At 45.4% G+C, this 17,107-nt stretch overlaps 3 protein-coding genes across 3 annotated transcripts; all 3 read right to left on the reverse strand.

Annotated features, from left to right (window-relative positions):
- Positions 1-818: 818 nt before the first annotated feature.
- On the reverse strand, positions 819-11,537 carry CSUI_004515 (guanylate-binding n-terminal domain-containing protein; the record flags this gene model as incomplete). Its single annotated transcript, XM_068064706.1, has 8 exons — positions 8,490-11,537; positions 7,322-7,411; positions 5,896-6,620; positions 4,638-5,099; positions 4,120-4,307; positions 2,542-3,232; positions 1,652-1,899; positions 819-960 (listed from the first exon to the last, which is right to left on the reverse strand). Coding segments are annotated over exons 1-8 (3,540 nt in total), but the record flags the coding sequence as incomplete, so codon positions are not given.
- Positions 11,538-13,026: 1,489 nt separating this feature from the next.
- On the reverse strand, positions 13,027-14,487 carry CSUI_004516 (glutaredoxin-1; the record flags this gene model as incomplete). The annotated part of the gene is made up of 3 exons (XM_068064707.1): positions 14,385-14,487; positions 13,542-13,605; positions 13,027-13,341 (listed from the first exon to the last, which is right to left on the reverse strand). Exons 1-3 carry the CDS (start codon positions 14,480-14,482, stop codon positions 13,027-13,029), a joined length of 477 nt encoding a protein of 158 aa, XP_067923316.1. The 5' UTR covers positions 14,483-14,487.
- Positions 14,488-16,192: 1,705 nt separating this feature from the next.
- Positions 16,193-17,107, reverse strand: CSUI_004517 (uncharacterized protein). The gene has a single exon (XM_068064708.1). It carries the CDS (start codon positions 16,742-16,744, stop codon positions 16,577-16,579), a length of 168 nt encoding a protein of 55 aa, XP_067923317.1. The 5' UTR covers positions 16,745-17,107; the 3' UTR covers positions 16,193-16,576.

A 17,107-nucleotide genomic window follows, 5' to 3' on the forward strand; every position in this document is an offset into this window, starting at 1 on the left:
CTTTCTATCTTTTTCTTTCTTTCATTCTTGAGTGTTGTGTCTATGTTCGAGCTATAGAAGATGAAGTAAGGGAGAATGTCCGCCACTCCAGGGCACTCTATGACAAGTCCAGTCGAGAAAAGAACCCCTGCACTCTTCCTACCTCACATAAAGACATAAATGTAGGAGATTGACTAGCATAGAGACTCTATGAAGTAACTATGTATGCGATTCTATTGATGGATAGCCACTGTACAGATCACAAGCTCTAGTGTATATACACACACACACATATAGACAACTACGAAGGGCGCGGGAGAAAGAAGGGTGGACTGCTCGGAAGGAGGGGAGACTCCAGAGAGGTGATTCAACAGAAGAGAAGAGAAACAAAGACTAAGTGCGAAAGAAAGAAAGAAGAAATCTTGCTGTTCTTTTTCTTCTTATCACTCACATCATTAGCCTACCTACACGTAGACTTCATCGGCACTTTAGAAACAGACAGACACACAATACATGTATACAGATGTATATACACCACGACGCATGCCACGCCGGCATATTTGCGTATACATATATAGCTACAGATATTGATGTGTAACACATCTACCACATATATCTATAAATATATGGGAAGATATACACACACATATATATATACATATATATACACGTCACATAAACATAGATGAAAGATAGACTAAAGAGAGACAGATGAGGTAAAGATAGCTCTTTCGCATATAGCTATACACATGGATCTATTAGAAGGGATCCATACGCATGTCTCTATGCATATGCGTATACAGATGTATCTGTTGGAGGTGCTTTGTACAGACTGCGTACCTCTGTTCATATGTAGCCCATTCAGCAAGAGTCTGAGGGGAGATAGGAAGTCTTTGCTGTTGCTCTTGAACTCGCGCATGCAACTCGCGAAACTGCTTTTCACAGAATGATCGACAATACTTCCGAACCTGCTCCCCAGCTCTACAGATGGAAGAAAAAGAAGAAGGAAGCAAAGAGCGACGGGACGCAGAAGAAGAAGATGATGAGCTATACCTTCAAGAAGAACGTGTAAGAAAGGAAAGAAGAAGAGAAGAAGAGACAGAAATCATACGGAGTCAAGGGGTGGCTATGATCAGACCGTCACCGCTGCCCTCTTCCTCTATCAAAAAGAGTAAAGACCTAGGCACGGAGACAGATAGTCTACAGAGACGGCTCTCGTGAGGGAACGAACGAAAGAATGATAGGACAGCTAGGAGGTCTCCGTTGTCATCTTTCCTCTCTCTTTCAAAGCTGACTGATCTAGCTATCTCTTCTCTCGTAAGAGGAACCGAGAATAGACAGACCCGCGCACATCCCATGAGAGGACCTGAGAAGATCCGTCTCTCTCCCCCTCTCTGTCCTTTACATTCCGATACATCTGTCGACCCCCTTTGTATCCCACTTCTACGTCGAGAACTTTTTCCTGCTAAGAAAGTTCCATATATACATACATATACACACCTGTATTGTGAAGAAGATGACCCAGTGATCTGAACAGGAGCCAGTCCTATCAGGAGTACCCGCGAAGAAGACGAATCAAAAGAAGAAAAGACACCAAGAGAGAGATGAAGGAGAGAGAGATAGATGAAGAAGAGAAAGAGAAAAGAGAGACAGATAGAGAGAGAGAACATACATGAGTCTGAATCGGTCGACCTTTTCATTGAGTTGTTTGATCATATCATCTTGTTGTTGATGCTGTATACGCTGTGCATGCAGTCCTTCTTGGCCTTGAATCTGCTGCTGCCACTGCTGAAGAAGCTTCGATCGCAGAGACTCCGAGAAAGAAAAGAAGAGAGGAGGTAAGGGAGGTGGATAGACACTCAAGAACTTCTGCATGTCTTCTTCAAACAAAAGAAGAAGATCATTCTTGGCGAGATCCGACTAAAAAGAAAGAAAAACGAAAGAAAGAAAGATCATGTTTCGGGAAAGAGGAAGAAAAAAGGCAGAAAGGAAGCAAGCAGGCTGAAGGCGGTCAGGAGAACTTCTTCAGTTTGGAGAGATTAGAACAGCATGAAGAAAAGATTAGATGAAAAAGGATGCCTCAAGTGTGTAGAATGTAGATATAGAAAGGTGGGGTGTATATACAGCGGAAGATCGAGCCAACATCATTCAAGTAACTGTTTGCCTCAAAAAGGCTGAAGTCCTCATATATAGAGAGATTTATCCACATATATATACATCTATGAAGACTTCCAAATACTTACCTATATCTATATATAGATGTATATGCATGCATACATATATGCATACACACGCATATACATGCGTGTACATATATATATATATATACATATATGTCTGTACGTGTATAGCAAGGTAGACGAATATACATACGAAGCTGTGGAGACGAGAAACACAACAATGAGATATACATATATACATATACATATATAGAGAGAGAGACAGAGAGACGAATACCGAGTATCTCTTCCTCAAGTGTCGTGTTAGGTTCTCTGAAGAAAGGGGGAGTGGGGAGTCCCCCCTATCATTCTTATTTTCTGTCTTTAATTCTTCGGAGCGTACCCGTACAGTGGAGAAATGGTTCATGAAGATTTGTATGTCTTCAAACATATTAAGATTGGCCGCGCGAACAAGAAACTTAAGAAGTGCCGCGACGTCCTTCCCGCTCATGGCGACTTTCTCTAAGCCATAAAAGCGGCTTGTTTTGGCTCCTTTCTTCCCTCCTGGAGAGGAAGATGAACTTCTCTCTTCTTTCGAGAGATTCCTTAGCTTCTCATTCTTTCCTCCTTTCCTCTTCTCATCTTCATTGTCTCCTCTTGCATGCTGTCTTTCTTCTTCTTCTCGATCCTCCTCTTCTCCTCTCTCTGTTTCACACTGAAGATCTCCTCTCGCTTCTTCTTCTTCTTTTTCACTCGAGCTACGATCCCCCGGCTTGCCTTGGTAAGACGACGAAGTGGCGCGTCTCGAGCAGGAAGACCTTTTCGTCTTGTGTGGCTGTTTGCTTAGAGAAGAAGAAAGGAGTTTCTTCTTTTCATCGTCAATTCGATGCCCTCCAGGTGATGGATGGAAGAGAGTATTCTTCACTTTATAGTTGTTTGCTACACGCTTGAGAAGCTTTTCTTTAAACGCTTGGAATTCACTCTTATACACGGCGGTCATCTCTGATAGAGGCAGGAGATCTAATCGTTGGAGAGCATCGGAGCTCGCTGACGGGGCTGGCAAAGCTACACAATCGACCGATGTATAGAACGAACTGAAAGGAGAGATGAAGATAGAGATAGATAGAGAGACACAGAGACATAGAGAGATAGCCAAAGAAAATCCAAAACGAATGGAGGAGAGAAAGAAGAACACGTCAGCAAGACAAGGAAGAACAGAGAGAAAGAGTGAAAGAACGTGAGGAGCCATGAAGAGGTCTAAAGATGCGAGAAGAAAGAAAGTTCAAAACAGATTTTTTTACTCCCAAACTAACCCCTCCACCTTTTCACGGGCGTGTTCTTCTAAAAGGGGGAGAATGATTGAGGAGAAAGAGACAGAGATGGGATAGAGAAAGAAAGGAAGAACTAGGAATGATGAAAATAGAAAGAAAAGAAAGAAAGAAACATAGAGCATCACGAGACTTTGAGTGCACGGGGAAAGACGAGAGAAAAGTCGACCAGAAGAGCTAGAGATCAATACACGGAGATAGAGACAAGACAGGTAAAGAGAAAGATTGAAGATAGACATATAGACAAAAGATAGACAGATAGATTAAAGATACATAAAGACAGCTGCTGGATGATGTGTGTGTGTATTTATCTCATCTTGACGTGTTAGTTAGAATGATGGCTGGGACAACTTTCACCTCCCCACCCCACACATCTTTCCTCCTCGTGACGCACATCGCCAACACGAAGAAGAAGAAGAAGAAAAGAGACTGCATGCACCAACTACGTTTCTTCTCTCCCGCTTTCTCGCTCTCAAACTCCTATCCAGACACACACCCCCTTCTCTAGAAGCCTGCTGCTTCCAGGTTATCTATCTATCTATCCATCCAATCGTCTTACCTATCTATTTATCGATCTATGTAATCGATCATCTGTCTATTCGTCCATCTAATCGATGAAAGTTCGATGTCTTTTCAATGTGTAGCTAGCTTACCGTAGAGAATGCCCGAGTTGTGTGGATTTGCCTCCCTCACTTCCATCTTGATCGGAAGAAGAAGACTTTCCTCTCTCTTTTTTCTTCTCTCTCCAGAACTGCTTCTCCACCTCGGCTGCTGAGGCACTCCACCGATTTGTATCGATCAAACGCTCCAGCCACTGCAAAGCCGTATGCCCCTCCAAATCCTAACACAACGAAACGAACACCCCACGCGAAAGAAAGAAAGGAAGGAGAGAAACGAGAGGAATGAAGAAGCTCGTAGAGGGGGGGAGGAGCCATGGAATTCACTAGAGAAAGAAAGAAAAGAGGACAGATTGTGTGGAGGTAAGAAAGAAGAAGGGATAGGAAAGAGAGAGAGAAGGAGGGAGGATGAGTAGAGGAAGTTGAGAAACAGCATGCTAATGTAGACGCAATTCTATAGAGAAAGAGAAGAAGACCAAATGAAAGAAAGAAAGGAGAGAAAAGGAAAAAAGAGAGAGAAAGTGAAACGGCTTCGCTTCTTCCTTCTTTCTCACCTGTACAAAGTCTTGCACGATCCATGATAGACAGCATGGTGTGAGAGAAGAGAAAAGCGAAGAACTTGCCACATACTCTTCAAGAGAAGAAGAAGAAGAGACCGCTACTGCAGTCTCTTGCGCCTCATTACGATCCCTCGGCTTCGATCCCCGTTGCTCGCTACCACTACTACTACTGCTACTATCAGTATGTTCGTTTGTACTAGTCTTAGTATTCTTTTCCTGGTCGGACTTCTCTGAAGATGAAGATGACGGCGACGTCCAGGAATCTAATTCCTTTGTTCCTTGATCTTCTCCTTCTCGTTCGCTTCGAGGTTCTTCTCGAGAAAAGGAAGAAGAAGAAGAGAAACGTGAAGAAGAAGAAGAAGGCACGATGGTACGGGTGTCGTTAACAGACTGGGCGTGCGCTCGGAGGTTGAAGAGATTGGCATCGCGAGTTAGGTCCTCTAGGAATTGGAGCGACTACAAAAGAACGAGAAGAGAAAGCAGGAAGAGAGAAAGAAGAATTGAGAGAAAGAAAGAGAGAAAAAGATCGTCTTGTATGATGTAGAGAGGGTCCTCTCAACTACTGCTGGTGAAGGGAAGATATCACACAGAGAGAGAAAGAAAAAGAAAAGAGCAATCGATAGACATATGGATACATACAGAGAGAAAGAAAGAAACACTGTCTGGGATACAGAGACACAGATCTGCATGTATATGGATGCAGATGAAAGGGAGAGAAGAACTGTTATTTCTCTTCTATTGCCTACCTCTCTCACCATCTCAAGTCGAGGCGCCCTGCCACCTATATACATATATATACATATATATAGAGAGAGAGACGTCTCTCATACATACATAGTATCTATATGCATATATAGGTACATATATATATATAGCTATCGATACATTCTTCACTATCAAGACAGAAGAACGGGCGCGGAATGGTAAGGAAAGACGGAGTAAGGTGGCTTTCTTGGTTTGGTTCTTTTCTTTCTCTTCTCTCTACAACGAGAGAGGAAGAAGAAGAGAAGGAAGAAGAATGAACTACACATGACGACGACGAAGAAGACGACGCACAACTCTCAGTCGATAAAGCCAACCTCTTCTTCTTCCTCCTCTCTCTCTCTCACTTCTTTTCTGTCTCAGCAATCGCTGGTAAGGCCAGCAGTCACTTAGCTGATGGATGAAGAAGAAGAGAAGACAAGAAGAAGAAAAGAGAGAAGAGAATGAATACAAGGTAAGAAAGAAAGAAAGAAGAGAGGATGAGGCCTACCTGGGCGTCGATCATTTTCATGGTGGTAAAGAGAATTTCACTCGACATGAGAGACGAGACGGCATAGAGGAGCTGATCGTAACTCCTAGTCACATTTGGACCTCCAAATCCCTCTGTATCTAATAGTAAGACATTGGTGATATGATCCTCATCTGATTCTTCTGTTTGCTCTTCATTCCGCCTCTTCATCTTTCGTATATTCTCACTACTAGATGCTTTCTTATCTCTTCCTTTTCTATTCATCGTTCTCTTCACATCTTCGTCATCTTCTTCTTGATCATCCTCTTCGTCGTCTTCTTCCTCTTCTTCATCCTCTTCGCCGGTTTCTTCTTCTTTCCTCTCGTCCGATCCTCTTCGTCTTCTTTTATTTGCCCCTTCCACGACGTCATCTTCTTCTTCTTCGTCTTCGTAGTCACTCCCTTCCCTATCTTCTTCTTCTTCATCTTCATCGTCATAGTCTGTCTTTACACGCCCCGTTCTTCGATCGACTCGCAGCGGTTCGCTCCAGAAAGAGAGACCCTGGGTACCTGGATGAACGGTATAGCCTACAGGGAAGGCTGTAAAACGCGTAGAAGAAGAAGATGTGGATGAGGATGTGGAGTTGTATCTCTGGGACGGGGAAGAGCGTGAAGAAGGCGGGAGATCAACTTCATACGGTGGAGGGCCATCGTAGTGGTCTTCAGGATAAGAGAAGGCTAGAAGCTGTGATAGAAAGAAACTCTTGCCTGACAAAGAAAGACAGAAACATCAAGGAAAGATACACATATGAAAGAAAAATGGAAATTCAACAGAGAGATGACGTCCACCGATCCTATCTATTTATGTATCTAGACTCCGCAGGTATCGTAGCCTTCTATTCATCTTGTATGGAGGGATGCGATCTTTCTTTGTGTGTCTTCATCGCGAGCTGTCAATGAGCTCTCTCTACTAGGACATGTGAACCGCCCTCTCATTCAATACACACAGAATCTCCTCCTACCACGGTAATAGATGGAACTACATACACAGATAGATTCCTATATGTGCATGCATATACACAGGCGATGTTCTGTATATACCTATCTCTCTCTCTCTATTTCTATGTGTGTCTACAGATATATATATATAAATATCTATACACGTATACATTCAACGCATCACTCACACGACGCATGCACAGACACATAAATCAAACACATGGGTAGGAGAAATTATGAAGGACCCGATCGAAAAGAAGAAGAAGAACAAGAAAAGGAAGAAGGTGACCTGATCCCCGTGTGTATAAAGAAGCTGCTCTGAGTGATTGAGTATGAAGGTCTAAAGACAAGCAGAGAGGCTCCAGAGAGGATGAAAAGATCGACAAGTAGAAGTCTTTCTTAGATGGAGACGTTAATTTGGAGCAGGCGCATCTTCTCTTTCTCTTCCTTCTCTGTTTCTTCCCTCTTACCTGTGTGTATCGACCCGACAGCGGTGACAATAGAGACAGGTGCCGGGATCGCCTCAATATACGCTAGCGCTTCTTCATCGATCTCTAACCCTAAAGAAAAAAAGAAAGAAAGAAAGGGGTAAGAAACCCATCCGACTCTCTTCTACACAACCGTCAAGTCTCTTTCTTTCTTTCTCTCTCTTTGTGTCTACAGCACAGCTATATGTGAGAGACGCGGGTTATGTATACATTTATACGTAACACTATATATATATATATATATGCATGCATATATCTATATCTATATCAGAGGCGAGCTTTGATACAGCTGCAGTCTAGAAGAGTCTCTGGAAAGCTACAATGGATGTAAGCAGACCTCGTCACTTTGTCTCTTCCTCCTTCCTACATACATAGACATACATATATCTATTCGAATAAGGATACACATCATATACGGATTCATATGTATGAGATATATAGAAATATATATGGCAGTGACTCTGTTTTTTCATGGATGGCAGTGTATGTACAGAGACTTGGGTTGTGAGTGAGAGTGAATGAGAATTCTTTCGGGTCTATACGCTTGGGCTAGCCAATCGGATAGAATAGATTTCTCTCTGTATCTGCAGAGAGCTACACACTATATTCACAAAGTCATCTACACACACACATACATTCATATACCCCTGCCTAGTTAGGTATGTCTCCAAGACGTATCTATCGATCTATCTCTCTCTCTCTCTGTATATACACCTCGGATGGATCTGCAAAAGATTCTGCAGCTTTCAGCATTCCTGACAGAGTGAAGAACCTTTCATCTTCTCAACACACACGAATGTCGACCTGAGTGCACATGCACTCGACTCCTCATATAGCAGCCTAGAATGGACCTGCTCGCGGACAAACCTGCTGTACATACAGACTCGGCCAGACCTCTTGCAAGGACGGATGAATATACCTTTCTACTTCTGGAGAAGCAAAGAAACAAAGAACGAGAGATGAACAGAATCCAGGCGAGTCACGAGAGATGACGGTAGGCCACTTGTAGAAACACATAAAGTAAAGATAAGTGGAGAGATAGACTGAAGATACATAGACATACAGATAGATAGATAGACAGATAACTGACGGCGTCGATAGAGAGTGAGAGGTTTGTATGTATGATAGATAGGTGGCGAGGGCTTTGTACCTGTGTGCCTTTCATTAGGACGGACGACTTGCACAACTCGAGGTTTGTGTCGAGTAGCAGGAGCGGACTTCTCCTTCTTTTTACTTTTCTTCTTCTTGTTTTGTTTGCTTTTTCTTATCTCTCTCGTGTGAGCTTTTCCGGTTGCTCTGTTCTTTTGCTTGTCTTTCGTAGCTGCAGATACACCCTGGAGAAGGCTAGGCTCCACGAGACCTCCAGCAGCACTGCTTAACAAAGCCAAGCTGAGACCGTATGATAGAGAAGAAGAAGAAGAGAGAAGAGAGGAAGAAGGAAGAAGATTAGGCGTAGCTTCGGCAAAGGTAATAGGAGAAGCGATGGCTTCAGGAGAGAAGACAACTGAAGAAGGAAAGATAGAGAAAGAAGAAGAAAGACTTTTGTTGACAGGTGACGATAGACGACTAGGTGTCGCTTCTCGAACATGAGGGGGATAGAAGAAGAACGAAGATGAAGACGAAGTGAACGAAGAAAAACCGGGAGAGAAGAAAAGAACAGAAGAAGATGAGGAAAGAGAGAGAAGTAAGGAGACGAGAAAGCAACACAAGAAAAGAAGAAATTGGAGAAGAATGAACTTGGATGAAAGCAAGAAAGAAAAGCGAAAGCTCCATGGAGAAAAGTGAGATCTACGATAAAGAAAAGATCTCTTAGCAGAACAAAGAAGAGGCAAAGAAGAGAAACGACAAGATGACGAAGAAAGAGAAGAGGACGAAGAAGAAGAAGACGACGACGTGGGGTGAATGTCTTCTTGACTGTCTTGAAGAGACAAGGAAGCGCAACGACGTCTCACACTGCTAGTAGAACGGAGAGAAGAAGAAGAAAGCGAGAGAACGGCCTCTCGGTTACTTGGATTAGAGATGCAGTCAGGAGTCTTGAAAGAAGAAGAGCTAAGAGGTTCAGGTATGGATGAGGAAGAAGAAGACGAAGGGAAGAAAAGAGATAAAATACGCTTACTACGGGTGTTCATGAAAAACGACTCCATCCTGAAGAATGGTGAGAAGAAGAGGAAGAGAAACCGAAGAAGAAGAAAGAGAGATCTATGCTGTGACGGAAGATACCATCGGGCAATTACAATCTTGGGAGTCTTTCTTTTCTTTACGGAAATGAGGTTTACACGTTTCTCGAGAAAAGAAGAAAGGATCGACAAGTCTGTACGCCCTTCTCGTAAGGCCCTCTAAACATGCTCCTCGAGTGTATATACAGATCTACAGAGACATCGAGAGAAATCGGCCATCTAGAGAAACATCATACAAATCCCATCAAGAACATTCCTCAATCTCTTCTCAAATTCGAAGAGTTGACTGCCTTGACGGCCGAGTCGAGATGGCTGCATGCATCTAAGTATATACGTGCATATACATATGGTTGTGCGTTATCATACATAGGTATGTATACGTAATACATACACCCTATATAGAGAGAAAGGAGACCGTCTCAGGATTCCTTGTATCTTTTTTCTCCGTGGAAGAGAAGCTTTTCGATGTGAAAAGTTTCTTCAATCGTCTTGATCGAGGTATAGGTAGCTATTTAGACGTACATGCTCTCGGAGAATGAAATCTCCTAGAGCGATAAGGCGACGCTGCCTAGTAATCCAGGAGAGAACAACGGTGAGAGGATACGATAAAGAAGGGTGGCATCTACACCACCTTCTCGACCAGGTTCCTAGGCCTTCTCCAAGATCAAAAGGAAGAGCTTGAGCTATGCAGAGAACAACGAGCCAAGACGCAAGATTCCCTGCTACTGCAAGAGCAAGAGGTAAGGCGTTCGAGGCGGAAGAAGTAGTAGTAGAAGAGGAAGTACGAGGGGAGTTCGATGTAGAAGAAAAGAAGGATGGGAAGAGTGAGAAAGAAGAAAAGAAAGACGATCGGACGGAAGGAGAGTCTGCAAGCTGTTGAGGAGCACGAGGACCTCCTCCAGTAAACGCAGGAAGCATGTTTGTGTAGGAGTCAAAAAGAAAACTGGACAAGAATAGCAAGAAGGGATGCAGTGATCAAGACCAACTAAGCAAAGCACAGATAAGAACGCGAAACACTCCCTGACAATTTCCGACGGCAGCCTTTCTAGGGACGATGAATAGGTGACAATGCGATTTAGAGAGGCGAATAATGGCGTGAAGAAACGGTGCCGGGGTGTGGTGATTGAAGAGGTCTCTGACGGAATCTTGGCTCAACAACTGAGGGATGATCTGTGGATCGAAAGTGACAGATGGAGAAGACCTCGCGTGATAGTATCTAGGTTTGTCAAGAGGTTTTCAACACTGTAATGAATTGGTTCAAGACATCATCTTAAAGCATGAAGGCATGACGGACGAACTGGGCGTCCCGCACTCGAGAACGTAGACACACAGTTGTTCCTTTGGCGGTTGGAAGAGAGAAAGGTTGACCGCGTGAAAATGAATTCGAAAGGGAAAGCTGAGCTGTGAGAATGAGGAGTGCCTCTCTAGCTCAGAACGGTGAAGAAAGCCAGTAGACCTCGACAAGGCTTCACACAATGCATGCAACAATAAGGAAGGTTGTCGGGCCTTCCCAGACCTCGGTGTCGTGTGCGTGTGTGTGAGATGAGAATTAAGAAGGAATGAAAGACATCGACGAATAGCGGGACAAAACAGCCGAGTGAGAAAAGCAAGAATACACAAGTGCAAAAAGACAGCACACACCACACAGCAAGAGAAGCAAAAGCCTGCTGACGGCACCCCTTGATCCCTCCGTGTGTGCAGAGACATGGGAAGTGGTGAGACACGCGCGACGACACGACAACGGATCAGTTTTCAAATCGAGAGTTCGAAGAGAAAGGATGAAAAAAAGAAGGTAGGAGAGAGAGGAAGTGCGTGTCTCATGCTGAAGAACACGGCAAAGCAGTTCATACGAACGTTGCTTGGTTCGTTTTTCTTCAAGACCTCAACTTTGCTGATGCATGTAAACGCTTTTTTGCCGAACATCCTGTACATCTTCTCGTCGGTGCCGCCTGGCCACCATGAAGTAAATAGGCTGTCTCTAAAATGCGCATGTCCGACATGTTCACATGTGAACAACTTCTTCTCTTCTTCTTAGCACGCGGTGCATATCTTGCCCCCCTCTCAGAAACAGAAACCTGTTCAGCAGGAACGCAGGAGTGAGCTGGAGCACCAAGCAGGTGCACGTGGATTGACGGCGCTTTGTCGGACAGGGTAAAGTAGCTCTTACATGTCTCTTCGTGGACGTAACTTATCTATTCATCACACATGGCTAAGCCGCGGCTCTAAGCAGTAGCATTCCAGTCCCTCGCCAGCCCTCTGGAATAATCCGAGGGTCACCAGGACAACAACAATGAAGCAAAAGCTACCGTTGTGTGCGCCGGCACACGTACTTACACAAGGTCATTATTAGGCGTGCTTTTCAGGAGGACTCGTGTATTCCTGAGAGCCAGGGTCAGCGGCGTGGCCAACCTGGCTTTTTGCGGCTCCAGCGAAGAAAAACAACGGGAGCCACATGTATGAAGCACTCTGTGATGGGTACTAGCGTGGCCACTGCGCGAGTGCATTTGCTTCAGCTGTCGTTTTTGAAAAAAAGAGTCGTGTTGTTTCGTTTCTCAGCTTTAGAAAGTTGCGTACACCGCCGGGCTAAGGGGAGATGATACACCTTCCCTCAGTTGCATAAGGATTTGCACGCACCCGATTACTGCAGAAAAAGGACTGCAGCATCTCGGTCACCGGCGGATTCCTTAGGAGTCTTTGCAACAGTTAAACGAGTGCTCCCGTGTGTAGTGCGCGCCTTGTACGCTTCCAACACCTTCCGAGTTCCCGAGGTATAAAACGAAACACACACTACATTCAAGAATAGTAGAACGCAGCGTCTGAATTCCTATGCCGGGGCTTAGGGCGAAAAGGTGCAATGTCCTCGAATCACGTGCCTTTGAGATGCCTTCTCCTCAGAGACCGAAGCCGCACGGGCGCGGGCAGGCGCAAAGCACACGCAGAGACTGGACGGACCAGAATACAAAGACCGCTTTTCTTCTCTCTTGCTACTTCAGAACCGGCCGAGAGCTTCAGACGACTTACTCTAAAAGAGGTCGGGGCTTCTGAAGTCTAGTAGTGCTTAGATTGGATGGTCACATGCAAAATCGTTCAAGGACACTCCGCCGTCGCGGTAGTACCTCGGCAAACCCCACTCCATTCATCGGCCCATTCGCCAGCATTAAAGAGCCCCGACTTCTTCCAGTCTGCGCTTCAAGGCTCCGCTTGTCAATTCCGCTTCCTGAACGCACAGCCACATGGTTCAACTTTCTTAGGAAGGAACCAGGAAAGCTGGTGCTGCAGTGTCTCTCGCTCCACTTGAAAGCGGTGATCAACGGTCGCGTAAAGCTTCGGTGGTGTCAACCACAAGAGACCACAACAGGGGAACTTATGCTGACAATCCCAAAGCCATATGAAAATAATGCTACTCTCCTGCAACATGAAATATGTGTCCGCGAGATCGAGCCGGAGGTGTGCATAGTGGTATCGGCTTCTCCGGCGCCCCCGTCCACCCATCCACCAACTTTTGAGTGGCTACTCATCTTTCAAAGAAAGGACATCAAAATGACGTAGCATCTCTGGGATACTCAGGTTCGATTCAGCCCTCGAAATCTGGTCAGTGTGAAGCAGCAAACACCAAGGTCGGACGCTTTGTGAGCCTCTGATTCTCTGTTGTGCGCTCACGAGTAGTAGTACTAAGCTCCCTGACAAGAAAGTTACCAGTTCGGTGAGGCCTCCGACCGGGGTACCGCCAATGAAGATGCTCGGGACAGATGAGGTTCCCGTCAGCTCTTTAAGGCGCTCTTCGATTTCTTCCACGCCGTGCCTCCCGGTAAGGTTCTCAACGTGCTGCCACAGGAAACACACCGGAAGTTTTACAGAGGGAGAAATGAAACCTCACTTTTTCCCAGGAGGCTCACTGTACGTCAGAGAGAGCAACGAAGAACTGTATTCAATAACGTCTCGATATATGCGCGCGGTCTATTCGGGTTGCACGTGTTGCTGTCAAAGGTGCCGTGAGTCGTGATCTCATCTTCATTAAGGCTTACTATCTCTCCTCTCAGCTGTAACGTGTTCATGATCTCGAGTGCCCTTGCACACGACGGACAGTCTCTGAACGGGACAGACGCAGACAGGACTACCATGAAAACTCGGCCACACAGTATCGAAGGGGCTGAACGTCAGCCGGCTTGACCGGGCACGAAATAAGAGACACTAAAGCGCAAGGAGTTCATCTTCAGTCAAACGAACTCACCAGTGTAATACGCATGATTATACGTCTCATGCATGGATGAACCGTTCGTCGACCGTGAGGGAAGGAGACGACCAAGTAGATCCTCGAAAAACACTTGGCTCCCCCCCCTCATTTCCAGGTGCGATGGACTCTGAGACTGGACTGGGGTAGTCTACGTGGTACACTTGTAAAAGGCTACGTCCCAGCAACACAATGAAGACTCCTCTGCCGACCCTTGATAGCTCGTGACCCGTCACTGAAGTTCGAATGACTGGCGGCATTAGAGCACGGACAAAAAAGCCTACTCTCCCTCTGTCTGTTATCATGAAGTCCAGTGAGACAACACTCACGCGAAAACAACGTCGACAGAGACAATTGAACGCCACACAGTATATCCGTTCAGTGGGATGAAGCCAGCGATGCGCTTGCTGCTGGTTGCTGTCAAAGAATGAACACCCAGAAATCCAGAGAGATTCTGCAAGTCTATTTGCTTTTGTGCTGGGCCCAGCAAAGAACGACGAGAGAAACTGTCATTTGTAAACTGAACGCTAACTTCCGAGGTAGTCTTCAGCGCGACATTCTTGCCCTCCAGACAAGCGTTCTGCTGCCCCCCCCCACGGCATTACCTTATCGAAACAACGAAAACGAGTGGACCTACCCTTTGATGAAAACGCAAACCCGATTGCTTCTGATTAAGTAGTCAGTTTGCTCATCCCCGGAGCAGATTCGAGGGTCCGTGGTAAGGTAGCCGCCCATTTGGCCTTAGAAAAGGGGAAAAGAAGGGAGAAATAAATCAAAACTCTGTCTCCTTAGTTGTCAATCAACAGGACAGGAAATCCCTAGAGAAAAAAAACAGTTGGCGGGGCCGCCTTAAAAGATCTTCTCGCCTCTTGTGCATGTGAAACGAACCAGCTAGCCATAGGCCGTCTAGTCTCCAGTCTAGATAGATTCGGAAGGACCACTTCAGCGACTGCGCCTCGTCGATTTCAGGTCCGAAGTCAAAATTGTTGGCTTACTTGCGTGTACCCCTTGTGATCCCCCCCACCGTCGTGACTAGCCCTGCGACAAGCAGATCACCCTGTGTAGAAACTCCGAACGCCCGGACGTTTTCTGTTGGGGGTAGTCTGTTCCCAGCAGCCAAGAATTCTCTCAGGTGTCTAGGGGAGGATTCTGGTAGTTAAATGTAACGCACCCTAGGGCACGCTATCGCAGGACTGTGCAACGGATGATGGAAATCATGCTGCCTACGCTGTATATAGGCGTACATAATCAAAAACAAGCTGCTTCCATTTCGACTCTAAGAGATCTGCATACAAATAGGCGGATAAGAGAGAATCCGTCTGATGAATATGTGAGCCGACGAGAGAGACAAGCTTCTCGCTGCAAGATGTCCCGAGGGAATACTTCCACAGGTGAAACCGAAAGGTGTTGTCAGGTTGGACACGAACAGGCGAACGGTATGTGTTTCTAGATCAGGAAAAACGGTTAGCTTGCCTTTTCCTACTCCAGTAGCTTTATCTATCAGGATTTCTCCGCGCTACCCACTCTAATCCTTCTAGATTTTCTGCCCCGTCCTTAAAAACGAATGCAAAGGGCTCCCGGAGCTTCTTATGTCGAGCCACCCGAGAGGTAGGTTTTCGAGGGAAAGAAATACAAGCGTGGTTGATGACTTTGTTTCGCCACCGCGACCGCGGGCTTGCATCGTCCAGCAGGTTGATGTTGGACCTTCGCACCAACCTCGAATCCGCTGACCCATGTCTTTTTCTTTCTTTTTATCACTGAGAGAAATCTCCTTACACACAGGTTGGACTACGCTTCTACCATGCAGCATCAGTTTTTCGACTTCAGGAAGGAATCTCTAGATTCTCTGGCCTATCCTCACGACTTCAGCTGGTGAGATGCCGGTGCCTATAGCATCGGCACTTCATTTCTAAACGGCCAAATGAACTGTCTTCTCCGCCTCTACGTTTTCTGGATAAGTCGAGACAAGCGCCCCGGCATCCCAGAAGGATGCGACCACAGCACACGCCACGTCAATCAGTGAAGACTGCAGCGAGAAGGCGCCGGTCGACGTTCCCTCCTTCTTTTTTGGTAGTACGGAATCGCTCTAGTATTTTTGCGTGCCTTTGGACCTCCGGCTACTCTTCCTATGAACCTCACTCTTCCACCAGAATCTCTTCGCAGAAAAGATGACGGCTAGACAAGCTGTTTTTCTTCAAACTAGGAAGTTTCCATTTCAACGCACACTTGGACCTTAGGCGAGCCCTATTCATGAACAAATCTCATCGCAGAGTCTGAAAGAGAATTTTATTCTTTCCTACTCGTCTAGTAGCAAAAATACTTTTAGTCTTCGTTGGCAGGCGACTGTACCGCTTTGCAATGAATGATAGGAGAAACACTCCCCGAACAGGTAGATGCCTGCTCTCGGGGGAGCTAACGAGGCTTTTGAGAGGTCCACAGAAAAGGTATCTAGACACAAATTAAAGCAAAGAAACCCCCTCCCTGACAACAATACAAACAAAGAGACCTGCAGTTTTGCCTTTCTTCGAGAACCAGGAAAAGAAAAGTTTCTCTAAAACCGAAATCAACTCCCTCGAAAGTCACTTCCACTTCAAAAAGATCACTCCTTCGCCACTTTACGGCTCAATGAAAACTTTTGTCTTCTTCTCGCTCCCCCACCATCACTTCTCTTGTTTATCCTTCATATCTCGATCCCTTTCTTCCTCTTCTTCATTCTTTCTTCCGTGACACCGTACACCCGTTCACCGCTCTCCTTTTGGTTTCCCTATCAAGAAAGAACTGGTCTACGAAAGACGGAAGAAAGAATCAGAAATCTAAACACCTATCCGACTAAGCAGCAGAGATAGAGTTTGAGGAAGGCCTCATATTCTCTATCACCTTCATTCTCCTCAGTCCGCAGAAACATTCTCTTCTCTCTCCTCTTCTTCGGTCAACAAGAGGATGTAAGAGAAACAGAACGCATCCAACATGGTATTTCCTTCTTTCTTTCTTTTGCATCTATCCATCTATCTTTTTCATATGTTTAGTTGTTATCCCTATGAACTCTCTGGAAAAGAGACGTAGATCCTTTAGAGTCAAGAGAAGTCAAGAGAGTCAGGTAGTTTCGACAGGTGTGAAATGCAGACAGAGCAAAAAAGAGGCCGAGAAAGAATATTGTTCACGTCTCCGGCTGGACTTGTCTTTCTCGCCTTAAAATTTCCATCATGTCTTGATTCCTAAATAGAGAGATAAACGAGGCTATCTTCAAATCTCATCATTTCCACCTCTACTTACTTCACTAGACAAGTCAAGATGCACACGGTGAAAGGTTGCTCCTTCATAGAAGAACAGAACGAGAAAAAGAAAAGAGAAAGTTTTTCT

The sequence above is a fragment of the Cystoisospora suis genome, assembly GCF_002600585.1.
Source record: "Cystoisospora suis strain Wien I chromosome Unknown contig_2121, whole genome shotgun sequence".
NCBI lineage: Eukaryota > Apicomplexa > Conoidasida > Eucoccidiorida > Sarcocystidae > Cystoisospora > Cystoisospora suis.

Excerpts from the sequence above, each read along its gene's own strand:
- CSUI_004517 (XM_068064708.1), bottom strand. The coding sequence starts at position 16,744 with ATGCAAAAGAAAGAAAGAAGGAAATACCATGTTGGATGCGTTCTGTTT.